The following is a 21053-nucleotide window of genomic DNA, read 5'->3' on the forward strand; positions in this document are numbered from 1 at the left end:
CACGAGGGTAGTAGAGAAGCAATCAAAGACATGATCGATGGCTCATTCATCCGAATCTTACGGCTGATTGGTCAATTAGACGGGAAACACGTAGGAGGACTACACACTCTTCGGTCTACGTGCAAGGGTGAGATCCCCCACCACCGGAAAAGGATATTTTAATTATCGTTGCTAGGCTATGGTTCTGCCTCCGGATTCAAGAGGTCTTATTGATTCTGCGTTGTATTAATTGCTCCCACGTTCGATCGAACATGAAATCAGCCCCCGGGACACTGATTAGACACCAAGGGGGCAACTGCCTCTTCCTTATCGAACATCGTCCACCAATGTTGTATCTGAACGAGCACTGATCAGCCAGAAGTGTCCATTTTAGATATTCAATTGGAGTCTGAATCTGTGACAAGTCCTCGTGTTCCGTAATGAGCCGAAGACGTTAAGGTACCCGTTGATCGATGATAGTTTCCGGAAAAGGTCTTTAAGGGTCTCTTGAAAATCGGATTTCGGAGCTTCAAGCTCCTGAATTCTGACCGCATCATATATACATAGAAAGATTGCAGATCCAAGGTTATAGAAGTTCGAAATTTTGATGTTTTAAGAAAATTGTAAACTGAATGGCAGACAATTAAGATTCCACAAGATGTAGTAAAGGAAACAGGAGAAGTAAGTTTATCTAAAAAGTAGTATGCTGCTTCGACCGCAGCGATAATTACTATGTACCACGAGAATTTCGATAGGTCAAAGAGTGTAGCCCTAGCATGAATTAATAAGGAAGATAGTCGCCGTGCTGCAAAAAAAAAGCAGACAACAAAGTCATCAGCCATTCGATAAAACCTAAATGGAAAATTGCCTCACCCCCCATATTTAACATAGATATGTATATTCTACGCCTATCTTTAAGACCAAACCGAGTAAGAACGCACCCACAAGTTGTGCCTCACCCATAGAGTATGTTTCAGGCAAGGAGCAGGGAATGCCAGCGTTCGCGCGCGGACCGCAGGAAGGTGGCCCGCCGGATATGAGCGACGAGAGGTTGGCGCACATCCTGTCGGAGTCTGGTCATCTGCAGATGAGGGGTGAACATGAGGTGTCGAACGACGGGGATAGCAAGAGTCCGAACAGGATCGGTTGCCCGAGCCCGTTTAACAAAGACAGGCTCGACAGCCAAAACAGGAGACTGAAGAAGTATGAGAACGACGACATTCCGCAGGAGAAGGTGGTCAGGATCTACCAGGAGGAGCTGGCCAAGCTGATGGGCAGAAGGGTCGAGGATCTGCGTGGTCCGCGAGAGTTCTCTTCCAGGTGAGCCACGAGCAAGCAATATTTCCAAACTACAAACGAGCACACGACGAGACCCTACGGTTGCGATCATAAGGACGGACCCAGGGTCGGTTAAAAGTCGTTGCTACATTGTTTGCACGTCATCTGTCTATCAGCACACCTCCCCTGATCGATCATTATTGAGGACAGCACGCGACCTCGACTGATTGCAGCGCGATGTTTCCACACTTTTTCAGTGGCAGCCAAGGCGGCCTCCAGGGCATGGAACGTACGCAGGATGACATCCGACTGGCGCTGGACGCGTACCATCGCGAGTTGCAGAAGCTGAACACGACACCAGGTCAGAATCCCTCACTGACTGGACTGCCCGGGTTACCTGGCCTCCCAGGTCTCTTGGCCCTTCAGCAACAAGCCCTCCAGCAACACCATCTGGCCACGAACGGCGGCGGGGTCCAAGATCTCAGTTTGGGGAAAGTGGACCCGAGGAACAAGATGCTAAACGGTGTTTCTGAAGAGGAGAAGGAGAAGATGGAGGAGGCTATGAGACACGCGGGAAGTGCTTTCTCGTTGGTCAGGCCGAAACAGGAGTCCACGGCGCCACAGTCCACTCCGAGCGGGTCCAGTGCCAGCTCTCCGCTTGGAAATTCGATTTTGCCGCCCGCGATGACACCTAGCGAGGAATTCTCTGGCGCAGCGGCGGCCAGTCCTCTACAAAGGATGGCTTCTATCACGAATAGTTTGATCAGTCAACCGTCCACGCCTACCCATCACTCGGCCAATCAGAGGCCCCTGAAAGCGGTACTTCCTCCGATCACTCAGCAGCAGTTCGACATGTACAATAACCTGAACACCGAGGACATCGTGAAGAGAGTAAGGGAACCCATTCAGATCGTCCTTGCGAGTAATTTACTTTGGAATGATGGTACTGCTTGAGGCTTCCGGCTGTAAGCCTGAGAAAGTGTCGCTTTGGTAGCCACGACAAAGGGATGTCTTTCTCAGCACGTACAGGAAGACGTTAGAATTCGTGAAATACTCTAAGAACATTAATAGACATTCCAGCTATCACTTGTACACTACGTGGAACATCCAATTCTCACTTTTTGAATTGATCAACTGACCAATCTGTGACCATACGCCAGTACCATGACTTGTAGCCCTTGATGAAACTACTTAACTGCAATGCTAGCAAAACGTTGAAATACTCATTCAAAAAGAACACGACTTATATCCAGAAGCCTTAAGCAGTAGCAACCCGGGCCTTGAAAGCCTCGAATACCTCATAATGATGGTGTTCATGTCTAAAACTCATCTGTCCAGGTGAAGGAACAATTGTCCCAGTACTCCATCTCCCAACGTCTATTTGGTGAATCTGTGCTGGGTCTCTCTCAGGGTTCTGTCTCGGATCTGCTGGCGCGTCCAAAGCCCTGGCACATGCTCACGCAGAAGGGGCGCGAACCGTTCATCAGGATGAAGATGTTCCTGGAGGACGACAACGCCGTGCACAAGCTGGTGGCCAGCCAATACAAAATCGCACCGGAGAAGCTGATGAGAACCGGCGGCTACGGTGGCCTGCCTCGTAAGTTTAACTCAGGTCAATATAGATGTTTTGTTATTTTACTAAAACATGTAGTTCGGGAGCTCGGAATTCTATGTCGAATGCTGCTACGCTGATGCAACAAGTGAGCACGATTATTCAAAGATATTTATTACGGAGAAATCTAATCGAATCTAACGAAGCAACATTCTGTTACTTGCCAAAGTGAGCTTTCGGACTATAATGCACGAGTTTCATGTGGAACTAGCCCTGAATGTTGTTTTCTTGTTTTACAGCTTGCGGGACGCCAATGAAGCCCATGCCTCCGACAAAACTCGTTCAAGAACAGCTCCAGAACGCCGCGAAGGCGCAAGCTGCGGCACAAGCAGCCGCTCAAGCAGCAGCGCAGCATCAACAGGAAAGCCAAATGCAACTCGGTCCGCCTCAACAGAGTCCCCAGCATCCCCAACACCCTCAGCCACCGCCACCCATGATGCTAACGCCGCCAGGTCCCCACCACCCTCATACACAGCTCAGTATGCAAGAATTGCAGAAGAAACAGCAACAGCAGCAGCAGCAGCAGATGAACCTTCATTCCCCGCATCATCAGATGACCCCATCTCCTCTTCGTGGCCTCCACCCACACATCTCGCCTAGTGTATACGAAATGGCTGCGCTAACGCAAGATCTCGACACTCAGACCATTACAACGAAGATCAAGGAAGCTCTGCTAGCCAACAACATAGGTCAGAAAATTTTTGGTGAGGCTGTACTGGGCCTGTCGCAGGGATCGGTCAGCGAGCTGTTAAGTAAACCAAAGCCCTGGCACATGCTGAGCATAAAAGGTCGGGAGCCTTTCATCAGAATGCAGCTCTGGCTGTCGGATGCGCACAACGTCGATCGATTGCAAGCACTGAAGAACGAGCGAAGGGAAGCGAATAAAAGACGACGTAGCAGCGGTCCGGGTCACGACAACAGCTCGGACACCTCGAGCAACGACACGGCAGAGTTCTACCACGCGGCTTCGCCAGGTCCAGGCCCGGCTTCCGCCAAGAAGCAACGGGTTCTCTTCTCCGAAGAACAGAAGGAGGCCCTGAGGCTCGCCTTCGCTCTCGATCCGTACCCCAACGTCGCCACCATTGAATTTCTCGCTAGCGAGCTGGCGCTGTCCTCTAGAACAATCACCAACTGGTTTCACAATCATCGAATGAGACTGAAACAACAAACGCCGCACGGTCAACCTGAGCCCCAGTCGCCCCGGGAGCCTGGCCAACCGTTCGACCCAGTTCAATTCAGACTGCTGTTGAACCAAAGACTGCTGGAGATCCAGAAGGAGAGACTGGGTCTTGGCAACGTACCTCTGCCGTATTCTCCGTATTTCAACCCTAACTTGGCCGCTCTGGTGGGGAACGCGCTGAAGGAGCAGTGTTCTGGTCTGGATCTGTCGATGAACGCGCTCAAGAGGGAGCCGAATCAGGAATTCGAGGACGAGGACGTGGAGGACGCCATGAGCAACCTGGGCAGCGAGGATTCAGAAGGGTCGGCGGGTAGTATAAAGAGAGAACCCACGGAAACACCCACTGCACCGACCACAGTCAGATCCAATAGGAGAAAACCTGCTGCACCGCAATGGGTGAATCCAGAGTGGCAGGAACCAGCCAGAGCGGGCGACGAGGTGATAATCAACGGTGTTTGTGTGATGCAAACGGACGACTACGGGGTGAAGAGGGAGGCTGAAGAGACCATTAGGGTGGAACCCACACCTGTACAAGACAGATACGAGGAGGACGCGCAGAGTGACGTCTCCTCTGTCTCTGGAAACAACGGTCAAGACCGGGACAGCCCTCTGCCAAGTCCCAAATCCGGGCAGAACAGTCCAGCGACGTCGCCAAGGCCACCCTCTACACAGCAAACGCAACAGTCCACCGAGGAAAGCCCCAAGGACAGTGTGGTGAAGCACGAACCAGAGGAACCTTGGGATTATTAAGGGGTTCGTTGACCATGAGACCGCTTGGACATGCCAAAAGAATGCTGCTGCAAAAGCGTGGTCCCACTCTGACGGAGTGACTACGGCCTAGTTAAGTTGTTAAACGAGAAAACCAGTCATAGGATTCGACCAGGCCTGGTTGGCCGAGTCCTGCCTACCACGAGGGCATTATCAATAGGGAGGCAAATACAAAATAGGGTACGTGAAAGAAAAAGACAGACACACGGATGTGCACGACCGTGTTTGGCCGACGTACAAAGAATACCAGCGAGAGGCTGCTAGACGAGGGAAGATTGGAGCTCAATCAAAAGGACTCATTTTCGTAACGTTGCTCTGTGCGGCGCGGAATTAGTGTCGGTGTGCACAGTTAATATACGGCCGATTCGTATTATTTAGAAGACTGTGAAGCGCGACAGGCTAGCTCTGAGAAACGAAGAGAGGGCGATCGTCGCACATTTTGCTCGAAATACGAAGAGACCCCGGCCGCTTCCGTTTTTCGAAATGTCGAGAAATAGGGGGACAGAACTGTAAGAGAATGTAGTAAATGAAAGGAAAACGGAAAGAGCCCGGGTTTTGTCAGAGTGCAATCTACGAGTAATCAGTTGTTAGATCGAATTATTATTGATTTTATCTAATTACGCGGCGAGACAAGCGATTAATAATTATTGCATAATTGTGATTCATGTTATTATATTGTTTATATACACTTCTCCTCCCCCCCCCCCCCCCGGTCAATAGTCGTTAAGCTGTTAATGTTATTAATACACTCCGCTCTCCCGATTTACGTACCTTTCTCGTCTGTTCGGTTGAAGTGTGTCGTTTATTCGTGAAAGTGGAAAAAGAAGAAGAGATTGAGTTAGGAAAAAGGGGGAAACCCGTGTGCTCTCGCTCTTTTTCCTGCTTCTCGCTTGCCCAGCCGTTTATGAGGAGCGAGCTTAAAAACGAAACAGTTACAAATTAAAGGAACAGCGTTATTATCAATTTTATTCTACCACTAGACGTGGTCTCCGTTTGCGGCTTTTGAAACTGGCAAACAGAGAATCTGTCCACTTCTGAAATACAATACTTCGTTTTTCTATTTCCCACGTAGAGAAAGGGAAAAAAGGGGAGAGAGAGAGAGAGAGAGAGAAAGAAAGAGAGCGCTAGTTAAATGAGGCGGTCCGGTAATCGAAGTTATCAGTTACTACCAACATTACCGTATTACTAGATTTACGTTATCATTGCTATTTTACTATTATTATTATCATTATTATTATTATTATTATTATTGATTATATATTATATTATTTTATTACCAATTCGAATTCTTATTCGCGATAACGATACGGCTTGTGAAGCCAATGTGATAGAGCTTATATGCGATGATAAGGTAAAGAGAAAAAAATCTGCGATTTTCAGGCGTTGAAGATGCGACAGCGTCTTTATGCCGGGTATTAAGGAGCGAGAGCAACCGTAAGCTCGCATCCACGTTGTAAATAATTGTACAAAAAGGGGGAAAAAAGAGACGAGACTCGGTACATACGAGACATTACACGTACACACGCGATCTTGTATATTATATATACTTAACTACCACACTTAAACCTCTCTAATAGCGATATATCCCGGAATTAAAAGCGGACATGCATGCGAGCGACTTAACGCCGAGTTGTCAAGAGGCGAACCGAGACCCGTTGGCGGAAATCGACGAACAGAACAGCGGGAAGTCCACTTTTTTCGGACGAAAACGGTCGGTTAAGGACAACATGCATGCAGCGACGCGGGGAGCGTATAATTACGAAAAAGAATTAACGTGCACTATCGTATGGCTGCGAAAGATAAGCGAGAGGATGAGTGAGCGCGCGCCTGTGCGAGAACTAAATGGGGCAAAGAAAATTAATCCTCGATATTATCGAATCAAACTTGTATTTACCAGATTAAATTTTAATCTTCGATTAAATTCTAGTCCGCAAGTTAAACACGAATGATTGCTAGTGGAAGAGAGGAAGCGTGTGTGTTTACCAGAGAGAAAGTGAGAATGAGTGGAACAAAAAAAAAAAACTAATGCGTGAGGAAGCCAACCAGTGAGAGGAACACTTAACAAAAAAAGGGCATTGCTAATCCAGAGACCAGTGATCGGACGTTCCGTTTTCGAGGTTATGTTTCTCGCGAAAACCAGTATAAAACCGTACACAGCGCTATTATTTATCACCCCTAACATCAATTATCGCTATTATTAATGTCACCCTTCATTATTCTTAACATTATTATCATCATTATGCTAATTATAATTATTACCTTTATTATCGTCATTATTATTATTCCGTCGTTGTTACTTTATAATTATCGTTGCTCTCAAATTAATGACGTCGACCAGTTGCATGGCGATTGGCGGGGCTGTCCGTGGATGATCAGGGGCGCCAGCCACTGAACGCTCTACGCGACAGTGTTGCCAACCAGTGTCTAGTCGATAGTCGTCGATTGCGCGGCTGAGCAAACAATGCAACCCGGTTTCTTTCGCCCCTCCGACCCCACTTCATACTTCCCAGATCATACTTCTCTCTTGTTTCTCGAGCAAGACGCAAGGTGGTAATAGATTTTCTTGTAGATACCGAATAGACTTTAGATAGAGGATAGCTTTAATTATTTAAGCGGGAAACGGCTTTCTAGGCGATCCCCGTTCAATTTCGGGCGGGGATGTTTGTAATATATACGGTGGGAGGAGGAGGAAGAGCAGGAGGTTCGCGCATGGACCACCGAAAGGAGGGAAATCATATCGTAAAACGTAATTAATGAATATTTTACAGAAGTGACGACAAAAGAGAATGAAAGGAAAGGAAGAGGAGGACGTAAAGATAAACTGTAGATACACGACGTTCGGTGAAAGTTGGCGAGGCCCCTCGTATACGCGCGGTACGCGTGAAAATGATCAAAAAATTGAGAGAGGAGCGAGTTATTTACACGCCGTGGACGGACGTTTGTCATTCAGTAGTGAAAATAATTGTATTAAAATGAAGAGGAAACGAACGAACGAGAAGGTTTACCTAACGCGTAAAATAGTTTATTGATTTGTATTTCATTTCGAACTGTATTATAGCTTAAAGATTATCCTGTACATTGCAGACACATGTACACACTCATACACAGACACATACACCACACACAGGAGCACTATTGTTTTAAATTGTACGTTTATGATTATTATTATTATACAAAGATAAAAAAAGAAAATAAATAAGGTATACAAAGTATTGAAGATACATGAGAGAGACTTTATTCTGATTTCGAATTCAAATTTGTTAGGGAACGCGTCTTCAAGAATCATCGAGTGTAGGTGCACGGATATCATTTTAGGAAGCTGGCGATCCTGCCGGTTTAAATTTTCCAATGTACAGTTCCGCTGTGATGAAACTTTTGCGACTCCTTTTCTGGATTATTTGCTCTCATGTTTGAGATGAAATTATTTAAATAATTTATTGGCAACTGGCAGAATAGAGATAGCATACCGTGATGTTTGAAAATTTACACTCGATGCTTCGTTGCGCTACAATTTACCGCTGTACAAATTAATTATCAGTTGGTAGGGAAACCAGATAAACAGTCTATACCAATTTAGCGTTACACGCGCAATAATACGATTTAAACACGATACAAATGGAGAATTCTCTTTATTGTATATACGTACATGATTATATTATTCATATCAGTGTCTCCTTTCAAGGATTTCTAAATTAAAAGGACTGTATTGAAAACTGCATAACGGTTATTCTATTGATCCCTCCTCATTTCAAATGTACCCATTAACAAGGTAATACTTTAAATTAAGGGGGTAGACACCGGGTAATGCAGCGCTCTGTATACCGACATAATCTGGCCCGAAACATGGGTTTGCGCGCTGACGTTGTTTGTCCATATATGAGCAAATTTTGGGCCGGGCGAGGTCTCATTCGAAAGATGAAGGTTGAATGCAGCCCGCTCTGCTCATGGTTCAAAGAGATTGTGTTGATATGTAATAATATGAGTGCCCAAAGTAGAAAAAAAGTGGGCGCAATTCACTCGCATATTCCAAGCATTTGTACGTCACTAAAAGAGTTTTGTGACTCAAACGATGAGCAGAGCGGGCTGTACTGAACCTTCCTCTTTCGAATGAGACCTCACCCAGCTCAAAATTTGCTCATATAACGACAAACAACGTAAGCCCGTGATTGCATTCCCAAATACGAGTTCCGCCATATTGGCGATAATGCAGAGCAAGTCACGTGACAAATTTAGTTCAGATAGTGAATACGAGATGGCGCCTACTCGGGAGGACTGCCAACGTGGAATCATAGCAAAACTGGAGCGTTAGGTGGATAAATATGCCACAGTAAAAGCGTGATGCAGTCAATGTATGCATTTTCGTACGATTAGAGGTTAGGTTATATGCATTTTAGGCATACATTGACATAGGAACTGCTGGGAATTGTATACATTTACTAAATTAACGCTTTTATCGTTACATATACATCACTTGAAATCGCTGTCGTATTTATGTATAGTAATTCAGGCAGTTCGAACAACAACAGAATAACCTACATTAAAAAAAAATTTCCTATTGTACATCGATGGCTTACAATTAGTGCACACATATTGTATGTCCACTTTTAGCGATTTTGAGAAAAACAGGTTCAAACATTCAATGGTACTTTATAATTACATAAATACTTTTTGCATTATTGTAATATAGGTATCACTGAAAGTATGTAATTAGTAGTATAAGTTAGAATCTGCAAAATTATAATAATAACTCGACAATAATGCTTGGAAGTTGGACATGCTATTGTAACCAAGTACACAGGAGGACATACTATACTGAATGATATTATATAAAAATGAATGAAAGGAATAATACTGGAAATAATCTCACTTCAATATTATATTTATTTTTAAAGAAACAGGAATAAAAAAGTAATTCGCAGTAGATATAGGAAGACTTTAAATTTTGTTTATTTATTGTTACATTTTTCCAAGACTATTTTCATCCAGTAACGTCTCCGGAGAGCAAATCAAAGAGCGAGAAGTGGCGCAGATGTTTCGAGACAGTGACTGTTTAACGAAGAGACGCAGAATTTTGGAGCGCCTCTTGAAAGGCCTGCGCCTCTTATTTGCAACTTTAAGGCGATGCCTTTGAAGCTGAAATAGCCACTAAACATTTGTTGTCATATAGCATATATTTAGGTTATATTTTCTGTCACTTCGAGGAGCCGACCACATAATAATCACGCGCATCCAGTCTGCGCATTTTCACTAGCCCAATTCAACATTCAATACAATTTTGTATATATAATGTTTGTTGATAACTGCTTTCTGCAGAGGACGTGTAATGAGTGTATTTCATGTTCTGTTTCGGTGCTTTGCTACTAAAAAAATGTCTAACCTAACAAATTTCATTTTCTGGGGACATTCCCTCATCTATTTTCCCTTTTCACTTAGAATTCCTTACTGCTATCGTAGAATATTGTAGCATAAGCACATTTCAAGTAATTAAAATGTACAATGAATTTTCTACGTTTACAGTACCAGCCGACTTTCCGTTTAAATTTTTATAAGTATAACGGAACAGCTGAGAATTTCTTTCCTTATTCAGAATAGAATACAGCAATAGCAAACAGCTCCTTCTCGCGTTCACCGGGTAATCGTCGATCTATCGGTATTACTATTTCTGTGCAGAAAAAAATGCTGTAATACCGACCTGCCGAATCGGCCAGGTCACGTGACGTGTCTACCCCCTTAAGCATAAATGAGCATAAAGGCAAGTTATTTGGGATATCTACCCTAGTACTTATACAATTATGATTCAAATACAAGTCTATCAATCAATTTCTTACAACAGTTTTGTCCTGTTTCTTTATTTGTTTAAAAACAGAGTGATTGTTATAATAATAAAATTAAAAACAGTTTTCTTATCACGTAGACTTACATATGCATATGCTCCAAATTAAACATCTATCGGTTTTCACATAAAAACTATAGAAATTCCCATTGGGTCTAGGAACTTTTTTTGTGCAGAAACAGTAACTTATCGGAAGGACCGTATTTCCTTTGTTGGCTAACATGGCTCGAATTGTGAAACGTGTTATTCGTTACGATGTAAAGAATATGGTTGATATGCTTGACACTGTACGGTAGCGGATAATTGTAATCGCTAGGAGCCGTGATAGATGTAATTACGGTTGAACAGAGTTCGATGTGCAGCGAATTAAATAGGACGGCGACAGAATGGCGAAGTGAGACTGCAAGTAGAAAATGGCGAAGATCGTGAAAGGATCTGAATCGTTAGCCGTGATTCTGATTTGCGAGTACTGCACTAACCTTACGTTCAAACATATAGAAGATTTTGTAAGGTGGGTCCCACCTGTTTAATTGTCTATTTTGTAGTGAAATATAGTGCATGAAATTGTGTTCGGTTTGATTGCTTTTCCAATGCCACGTATATTGCGAATTATTTAAGATTCTCAATACACGTCACACAATACATTCACTCGTATTTCTTCGAAATATGTAATTGCGATCACAATGTTGACGAATGTACTATAGTATACGTATATCGCAGAATATACGGGGCATTTCAGAATTGTAAATATGTACTTCATACGGTAACAGATATTACGTAAAAATGAACAGAAATCTTGATAAATATAAGTCTATGAACTCATTGCTTTTGACATATTTAGAGTTTTCGTTGTGAGTCAGTAGAACTTTCTTTGTGATGACACATATATAGTGTAGCATGACGAATATTTTGAGAGGATTTGATATCAACAACTAATGAGTCTTGATGTGATCATGAGATCATTTTTTTTGTAGTACAAAGATTTACCATTAATAGTAATGATATTTTCAAGGGGTTATTAATCCGTATTACTGATACTTTTCCTTATTTACCGAAATTTCTCTTAGTTCCTTTTTAAGTGCTTGAGTCAATTTAAATTGATTCCATGTAAGTACATTACTTACGAAAATGTGAAAAAGTGTTCACATTAAGTATTAATAATTCTATAGTGCATAATATTACACAAGAAACTATTGCTTTACAAACTAGCAAATGGAATACCTCAGGAATTAAACAAACAAACAAACAAATAAACAAATAAACAAATAAACAAACAAACAGACAGACAGACAGACAGACAGACAGACAGACAGACAGACAGACAGACAAACAGACAAACAAACGAACAAACGAACAAACAATTAGCGGATTTATGTTTCTTAAAATGTTTTAAACAAGAATCCATTCAGTAAGAACAATAACGAAACATTTTTACATCATTTTAATGTGTCCACTTAAGTAAAATAATTACATAAGAGTAACTAAGGCTGCTAGTAGTACCTACCGAAGATTTCTTGGCAGTATTACAGTTGTTGTTAATATAAAGCATGTAAAAAAAAGGTCTGGGTTAGGTCTACCGTTTAAATTCCGACTGCTGGCACCAAATCAGCACCAGCGGTGAGCCACGTGTTAAGCCATTTCACGGTTCGTCTCACTGTCCGAAGTTGTCAATCGCAGGTGTCTTAGCCCCGTTACGCAGTTGCAACAAAGTAAATACACGTGTATGCAGTCAGGTATAACTGAGATGAAAAGACAGTGGCGAAAAATTGAATCGTAGTATCTACTAACTTCGAGCCTGATCCTTGGTGTTTATATTTCGCCCGATCGACGTACCACAAGTTTCGCTCGTGCTTTCCATCTTCGCCCCAATGGATGTGCCACAAGTCTCGTTCGTACTTTCCATTTTTGGCCAGATCGAGAGACCACGAGTCTCACTCGATGTTGTAGGCCAAGGGGTTAACAGATCCGTGAGGAGATCTTTCCCATAGTTTATTAAAGCATTTACAATATTGTAAGAGTTGCGTTGCTATGCGTTATGTAGCGATGGAAGTATAAGGGACTTCGGGAGAGTCGGCTTTGGTGGCTAAGGCGGCTTATCAGTGAGCAGCGAATCCAAAGATCGCGAGTTCGAGTTCCAACGCACGAGGCTCTCTTTTTCTGCCGCTTACAATATATTTAAAAAAACATACTTGTGATTATAAAGTGATACATTGAAACGAAATTAAAAATATTTATTTTTTCACAACAAAAACAGTAGAGGAAACAGTAACTTTATGCCACTGCGAAAATGTAAAAGTATCCAATCCCTGAGATGACACTTTTCAATGCGGGATAAAGGCCTCAAATGCGGGACGTCTGGTCACTTTATATTAATACACATCAATTTTTAAATACCCATAGATCATTTTATTGTACTCGACTGTAGCTAATTACTTAAATTTATATTTATAGTTCTGAAACACCTTACACTATAGCTTTGAGAAATGAAATATAATGGTTCACATTTCTATCATTTCACAGTACATGATTTTGTTTCAGACATCTGAGAGATCAGCATTGCTCTAGAGAGGGTGGATCTTTTGTGTGCCTTTATGGTTATAATGGAATATGTACTAGTCTTCCTGTGGAGGGAGTTTCTGACAAAGATTACGTAGCACACGCCACTAAACACGCGGCAATGCAACAGCAACGTAAGAGCAATGGTCAGTTGTCAGAACCATCTTCCTCGTGGACTGTATATTCTGCGACGCAGAACTTGCCAGCCGTTATAAACGACCCATTTAAAGGGAAGCAGAGTAACTTTTTAACCCGCACTTGGGGCGATGGATTTGTTGAGAAAGTTGATATTCCTAAAAGTCCGTACCTTCCCGATGTTACGATGCAACATTTCGAATCGTATTTAAAAAAGATCGCAAGGGTAATTCGTATGCTTCTTAAGAAAAGTTGAATGCCTCAACAGTGAATTATAAGTGTATTAATAAAGACTTTAATTATAGAGGTATCGAAAACACTCTCGTATGAACTCGAATGCCAATAGACCAACTACGCCTAATGAATTGTTGCAAAATTTCCCAAATTTAAAAAAGGTCAAGTCTTTAGGTGAGAATAACTTTCATATGATTAAAAAGGTCGAATAATACAGTAATCCCGTATTGTATGCATGGTTCCTGCATTTTATGCGAATGGATCATCTTCTAGCTAGCGCACAGTGTTCGATGGGTATAGGGAAATGGACAAGAATTAATAAGTTCTCTCTGCAGTCAAATTTTTTAAAATAAATTTCGTATTTGTTTATAAAAGGACATTTTTTATACATCTTTGATGTTACAAGTTTTTTTTCTTTTTAATGCATGTAAGGTAAGTGCGGGTAATAACGCCCAGTAGGTAATATTGCTTTTATTACATAGGAAATGTCATTCGAAGATGTTTCCGCGTCGTTGATATAGCATTTCCCGGTTGAAAATTCAACAACTGTTTCCCCCTCAACTTTCATTGCACGAATTATAACAATTACGTCGTTTTTCTGATCTATGTTGGGAGTCCTCATCATCCAATTATTGTACAACTACAATTATGTATAAGTACAGACGTTGGTAACATATTCGCAGAAAATTGATGATTTTGTAAAGTACACGTTTAACATATTAGCTCGAGAATGAGGAAGTCACAAAAGAGATAGGGAAGTGCTTCAAAGTACGTGTCTAGGTACCTGCTCTACACGAAACAGGGCCCATTTACAAGGTTTTTAAAAACCTACAAATTATCCTGTTTGTATAATCCTACCCTACGCGGCGGGCGCAGGACGGGCCTAAGCGACAAACGTTTTAATAATGATTTTGACTTTTTTCTGTTTCGGGCAAATTCGGGCAGCTGAAATTGACGTTAATATAAAGTATAATGTTCCCTAAATTAATATACACAAAATCACGGGGACTTTTTTTTAAAAAAGTTCCTTTATTTTTATGATACCAGAATTTGTGGATCGAACACTTCAGATTCTTGACTTTTGTACATTACATCGAACACTGTGTGGCGCGTCGACAGTCGTGACAAATAAAACCTGCGAGTTGCATCATCCACTACTGCAAATTAAAATGTTTATATTTTTCATAGATCTCCGTAACACTCACTTTAATCGATAGGATCTCACCAATCTGTTAGCAATACTTTCATAAACATCTAATTTCAAATACAAAAATTTTAATTTTCAGTAGTGAAGGAGTCAGGTCGCTGGCTACTGGTCTTGAGAATATCGGTCCGAGAGGTTTGTCACTGTTGCTCTGGTCTGCTCACTGTCGGTGTATACCATTCACTCCCCTTATTAAGGGTTTATACCTAGTCAGGCAGCCGAAAAGAGGCGAATATTTCTGAATTTTTTTTAAGAAGCGGAAGCGTATATTTTTACAAAACTTTTTGCGCTTAAAAGAGCATCATTTAAAGAACATTTGGTAATTTTTTCGTAGAAAAATAGTTACGTTTAGATAATCTGGTTCCGAATGGCAATGCTCACTGCAAAACCAAATTTTTAAAAATGCTTCTTGGATATCAGTTGTTACTTTATTATAAACGTAAATATTTTTCTACGAAAAAATTACGAAATGTTCTTTAAATGTTGCTCTTTCAAGCGCAAAAAGTTTTGTAAAAATATAAGCTTCCATTTCTTCAAAAAAATTCACAAATATTCGCCTCTTTTCGGCCGCCTGACTAGGTATAACTCCTTAAGTTATTCGAACGAAGACTCAGTCAAGTGTGAAATAATGGGATGCTAGTTTCCCCTCTCTACGCGTATGCGAACGGTTGAACCCGAGCAACACGCATACATTCAGGGCATACTGTGACTAACCGGGTTGTAGTGTGATTTTTATTGTACTATATGGAACTTCTACGTTAAGCGAATCATTTTTACAGATCGAATGCAATTTGATTTAACTAGTATTCCAAAAATCTTTTTAACACCCAACTTGGATCTTTCTCAGAAAGATAACTTTTATGCTGTGTTTCCGTTCGCGAAGGGTGGACTGCTAAGTAAGGAATGTAATATTGTTATGCATGTCAAGCAAATGCAAGAGAAGGTATATCATTAATTAATTGTTCTGAATAAACTTAAGGAAAAATACAATAAATAATACATATGAAATATATTCTTTTAATAGTTAAGTCACTATTTAGATGTTGTGGAAGTTAGAATAGCAGAACAAGTTGCTTCGAAGTCACAAGCATTTTTTCATGCCATGACTTCTCACGACGCTTTAATGGAGCAACTTACGCAAACTATTACGGTTTTAAAGGCTCTTAGGAAAAATATACACAAAGTTGATAAACATCTAGTCAATGATTCATTAGAAATTTTACGGTAAATAGCAGTTATGTTTTATAAGTCACTTTGTACGTAAAACACGCACGATGGATACTTTAATCTGAACATTTCTCCAGGTTAGAACGAGCAAGATCTAATCGGTTGTTAGTTCACGAGAAACTAAAGCTCATAGCTACAGTACATCAAAGTCAACCAATGATACAGTTACTGTTGTCCACGCCAGACTATGTTGCAGCATTGGATCTTATCGCCACAACGCAAGAAATACTTTTACAGGAATTGAATGGGGTGCATAGCTTTAGGTACATTTATATAAATTAATTATAACTTTAAAGAATAGTACAGTAGCCTGTGAATCTTTATCCGTTTATTTAGACATCTGAGTTCTCAGTTAACGGAAATGGAGAAACTGGTAGACAAGATGTTGTCTACAGAGTTCCAAAGATATGCAACTGCTGACTTAAACAGACCATTAGGTGGTGAAACCACTGTTCTGGACGGTGTAAGTACATATATAACTTTTCGAAACGTACACCTAGTTCGTAGCAAACAAACCGTCGTCCATCTCTTCCCAGTGAGATCATTTGTACACCCTGAACGAACAGGACAAACTGGTTTCCATAATTTCTGGCCTGCTGCGGCAAAAGCATTTTCAATTCGTGGATACGTACAAAGAAGAAGCTGTAACAACAGTTCGAGCTGTAACAAAACAGAGAGTTATAGAAGCTCTAGCTGCGAGCGATTGTTGCAGCGATCAGCAAGCAGCTGCTCTTGAAGTCGGTGGACTTTCCCTTGCAGAGAGATTAACGTTGCTTCACGATAGTATGCAGTCTTTGACATTCCTTCTCATGCGAATCAAAGTATGTACTGCAAACCGAATTCTAGATTATAAATATTCGATGTAAATAATGTGTACTTTTAGGCTGTCCACGACGTAATGCGAGATACGGTAGATCTTGCAGCTGGCCGAGTATGCGACGGTTCGTTCGATGATTCGATACCTGATCGTTTGTTAACTGAAGCAGAACATTCGCGAGTAACGACCAAACTCAATGATATGATAACTTCTGTTTGTGATTATTGCCATGAGCGAATGGGAAATCTGCTTTCGGCAGGTGCAAACGATAAAGATAAATTGCAAAACGATAAAGAAAGAACAAACAATGAAAATTCGAATAATAAGCTAGAAGATAAAGAGTGTCAAAATAGTAACGATAAGTCATCTTGGCTGAGTAAAAGAGCAACGACGGCTCAAGTGTGTCAACTGGCCAATTTGGTCGAAGGATTCACCGAAACGTGCGAAAAATTCTGCGGCAAACAGTGTACAGCGTTACGATCTGCATTTAAGGTGTGCAATGTCCCTGAATTTTGGGACATTCTGTATAACTGATAACTCCCATGCATTTACTGTGGTTTGCAAAAATGTTGACGAGCAAAAACTTGGTGGTCGAGGGATGCAGCGTGTACCGCTAAGAACTTACTAGTGGGGAATTGGGGAGCTCCGCGGCAGAGAGTGGGGCGGCGCGAGCGTGGTAGCCCCCTTGCTCCGCTCAGCATCCGGCCGTCAACATTTTTGCAAACTACAGTACGTTGTTTACATTTTTTTTACATTTTATGGTATTACAGGCACAAGCTAGTAAGTTTATTCAAAGATTTCACACCGAGCTTAAAACAAAGCTCACTCTTTTGCTGGAATCTGAAAGATGGAAGCAGGCTGATGTGCCCACAGAATTTCAAGCATTAGTGGCGCATGTTTATGAGAAGAAATGTTTTCCGCCGACTTTACTTAAAGCTGAAGATAGAGTAAAAGAAGACGGTATTCAGAACTTTATCATGGTAGGCGAGGAAAAGTATGCAGTTGTTGGCACTGCTTTAATGCTTATACAGATGATTCAGGAATACTGCAGGTACATTTATGCTGTTCATTTATAGTACAATGTTATGCTTGTATTTGTATTTGTAATTCTATATTGTATTTATAATCATAGAACCGGTAGTGAGTTGGTCGCCCTATCTGGAACAATTGGAAGATATTTAGCTGAATTACTGCGACACTATAATTCACGGTGTTGCCAACTTGTACTTGGCGCAGGTGCAATGCAAGTTGCTGGTTTAAAGACCATTACAAGTACAATACTCGTGTTGGCCGCACGCAGCTTGAAATTGATCCTATGGTTTATGCCTTTTGTAAAGACACATTTTCAGAGTAAGTTAACTTACGACATTAAATAACGGAATCATAATACTAAATATTGCAAATTATTTGTAGTGCTTTCAGAGCAGAATCCTAGTCGTGGATTTGGTGCGTCTAATATGAGTGGCGGTGTTGCTTTACTGGACAGCGTCGAACGAGACATTCGTGCACATGTAAAAGAAATAGAGAGCAAGATTCTTACCATTGTCGACAATCTGTTAGGCGGCCAAATATCAAAATGGTCCGCAAGGCCGCCCGTTCCATCAAAATCGTTTAGAAACATTTCTAGGTAAACGTCTAAACGTTTTTTTCAAATGGAAATCAATGTGTTCATATAATTCTTAATTGCAGCTACTTAATAAAATTGCATGAAGCAGTTTCTGGAATTCTCCCCTCAGTTGAAGTACAAATCTTATACCGTACAGTGAATACATCTTTTAAAGAGAAACTTCGAGAACAATTAGTTAAAATGAATATAGTAAATAATGGTGGTCCGCAACACGGTGTGGTTACGTCTGAACTTACGTTTTACCTTGAGGCGTTAAGAAAATTAAAGGTTCTGCCAGCTAATGAGTTAGATGACAATTGGATGAGCGATATATGGACTAGATAACATGCAGAGCGTGTGATATACTGCATAATAGAAGCAATGAAGTATTGTAGGAAAAGGTGACTAATCATTTTAATCGTCTTCCTCCACACGCATTGTATTTCGTTGACCATTAAGATTTTGATAAATTTAAAAAAGAATATGTGGCTTGTATTAGAATTATCCATATATAGTAATTCATTATATACATACATATTTATAATTATTTTACTCGTAAGATTGTATGGAACGCAAAGTCGATTTACTGATAGTACTATAATAAATTCCGAAACAGCATTTTTATAAAATGCTCTAACTGATATTCCCGAAGATGTGTGTAAATAGAGAACAGTTTTGTTTAGAAAAAAAAAAATATGATATGCCTTGTGCCGGTTGACTACATTTTAATACGAATTACAGATTAATTCAATTATTAAATTTGATTACACATATTTTACGTCTCCGAAATAAATTTTGTATGCCATAGTGTTCAAACGGGAAATTTCATGCGATAAGTGTGAACAATATACGGAGAACTGTGTACGAATCATAGAAAACTATTTTCTTCCGTACCTATAGTATTAAACACAAAGAGTTTCTTTGCAATCGAATGCTATTTTGGCCGTGTGAGACACTTTTTACCACCACTTATGAAACATCACTGATCTATTTAATTTACCATATTCGCGTACAAAAATGGACGTGCAGTAGAAGGACCAATATCATTTTTCTTTATATAGGTGTTTGTATATTTTATGCGTTTCAGTTTTTTTTTTTAAAATTGGAATCATTTTCAAAAGAACCAAGGGTATTCAATTCTTTCCATTTTTGATAACGTTGTCGTGTCTGGTATGTAGATGCGAAAATTTAATGCGCTTAAATATGCATTTTTAACTAAACAACCTGCTTGTAAGACATGGGCATGCGCGCTTTTGACTAAACTGTTTGCTCATGTGAGACACGAGCATACGCTTTAAGGGGTTAAAATATGCAAAAGACTTACAATATGTTTAAGACGTGAAAAGATGCAATGACTATGAACTGACTACAAAAAGATCATATTGTCAGAATAGATCTGACAATAATTGTTACAACATTTTTATACGTCGTGTACTATCCACGCTAATCTGTTTTCATTAACAGATTATTAAACTATTTACTGACAATGAGTAGTAAAAATGGCTTATAGCTGGTCATACTGTTCAGTAGAATTACATTCATATACATAACGATTTTAGTCAACTCTTTTGAACTTCCAATTTGTCGTACATCCCTGTATGTACATTTAAATGTATATGCGTGTATTTAACAAGTGCATAGAGTAAGAAATTACTATCACAAAAAATTGTTAATAACTCGCGAGAACACGGATTCACAAATGTTACAACTGATACATCACATTTGTTTACTCCTATCCAACAAGGAAATTCGTAAATTCCAATGATTATATATAATTAATTGTAAAAGTTTCATTTTCGTAACCAAAGATAAAACGATCTATTACTTACATACATCACATTATGAATTTGGTACTACTGTATAACTCATGAAATCACTTCTATCTTTATGAATATATTTAATTTATTAGAAGCTGTATAATTATGCGATACATTCCACTGTCGATTTCGTCCAGTTCAGTCAGTACATTAAACGAAAATAATTCGTAAATAATTTGTGAACGAACAAGTATTGTGCGTTTTGGCTCAGCAGAGACGTATTGATACAACACATTTTCGAAACTTTCAAAGCGAATTTAGAGCTTAAAATAGCGTGGAAATGTCCATAGTGCATTATTCTGAATAATGTCCTTGTAAATTTTTTTGTCAAAACTAGTCACGTCTTGAATCATCACGTGTGGGCGCTCATCTAGGAATACGGAAACATAACAATATAGATGTAACATACCTCATTATATTGCATTGCGTAATGTATTATGAAAATTAGATAAAAATTAAAAGCAACATTATATAAAACTTCGTTATGTTTTGTATTTATTTGTTTGTGTACGTTAATGGTTCGTATACATTGCGTTTCCAAATTGCTGTTGACCAACCAGGGTTGCACCTTTTTTACAGCGAAACAACAAATTTGCTTTCGTGAAAAAGTACGCTCGAAATAACTAAAAATACATTTTAATCTGATTAGTTTTTATTTCTTCCAAGCATATTTTTTATTCCATTACAGAGCAACTTTTTATCATTTTTAAATAACTCAATGGCATTATTGCACTCAATATTCATATTAAAATATATAAATAATTTGTTTTTATTAAATTAAGATAGGCCTTGTTTCTCTCATTCCGC

At 40.3% G+C, this 21053-nt stretch overlaps 2 protein-coding genes and 1 long non-coding RNA gene across 8 annotated transcripts in view; 2 read left to right on the forward strand and 1 right to left on the reverse strand.

The window, feature by feature from the left end:
- The window catches only part of Cut (homeobox protein, cut), a 157267-nt gene extending 149233 nt beyond the window's left edge, over positions 1-8034 (forward strand). For 3 of the 6 annotated variants that reach the window (XM_076824255.1, XM_076824238.1, XM_076824247.1), the window contains exons 6-9: positions 945-1299; positions 1491-2148; positions 2596-2869; positions 3109-8034. In XM_076824255.1, the coding sequence (XP_076680370.1) occupies positions 945-1299; positions 1491-2148; positions 2596-2869; positions 3109-4799 (2978 nt within the window). In that variant the 3' untranslated portion in view covers positions 4800-8034. The remainder of the gene's footprint in view (positions 1-944; positions 1300-1490; positions 2149-2595; positions 2870-3108) is intronic. The other 3 variants (XM_076824278.1, XM_076824269.1, XM_076824261.1) reach the window with 3 other exon arrangements.
- LOC143375492 (uncharacterized) overlaps positions 1-21053 on the reverse strand; it is a 448968-nt gene that overhangs the window by 206195 nt on the left and 221720 nt on the right. The gene's annotated exons all lie outside the window — the stretch shown is intronic.
- Positions 10876-20723, forward strand: Scat (VPS54 subunit of GARP complex scat). The gene is made up of 13 exons (XM_076824293.1): positions 10876-11161; positions 13189-13567; positions 13647-13749; positions 15559-15722; positions 15804-16003; positions 16084-16269; positions 16343-16469; positions 16573-16827; positions 16890-17315; positions 17594-17874; positions 17956-18173; positions 18237-18450; positions 18513-20723. Exons 1-13 carry the CDS (start codon positions 11064-11066, stop codon positions 18772-18774), a joined length of 2913 nt encoding a protein of 970 aa, XP_076680408.1. The 5' UTR covers positions 10876-11063; the 3' UTR covers positions 18775-20723.

Source organism: Andrena cerasifolii, chromosome 1, assembly GCF_050908995.1.
Source record: "Andrena cerasifolii isolate SP2316 chromosome 1, iyAndCera1_principal, whole genome shotgun sequence".
Classification (NCBI taxonomy): domain Eukaryota; kingdom Metazoa; phylum Arthropoda; class Insecta; order Hymenoptera; family Andrenidae; genus Andrena; species Andrena cerasifolii.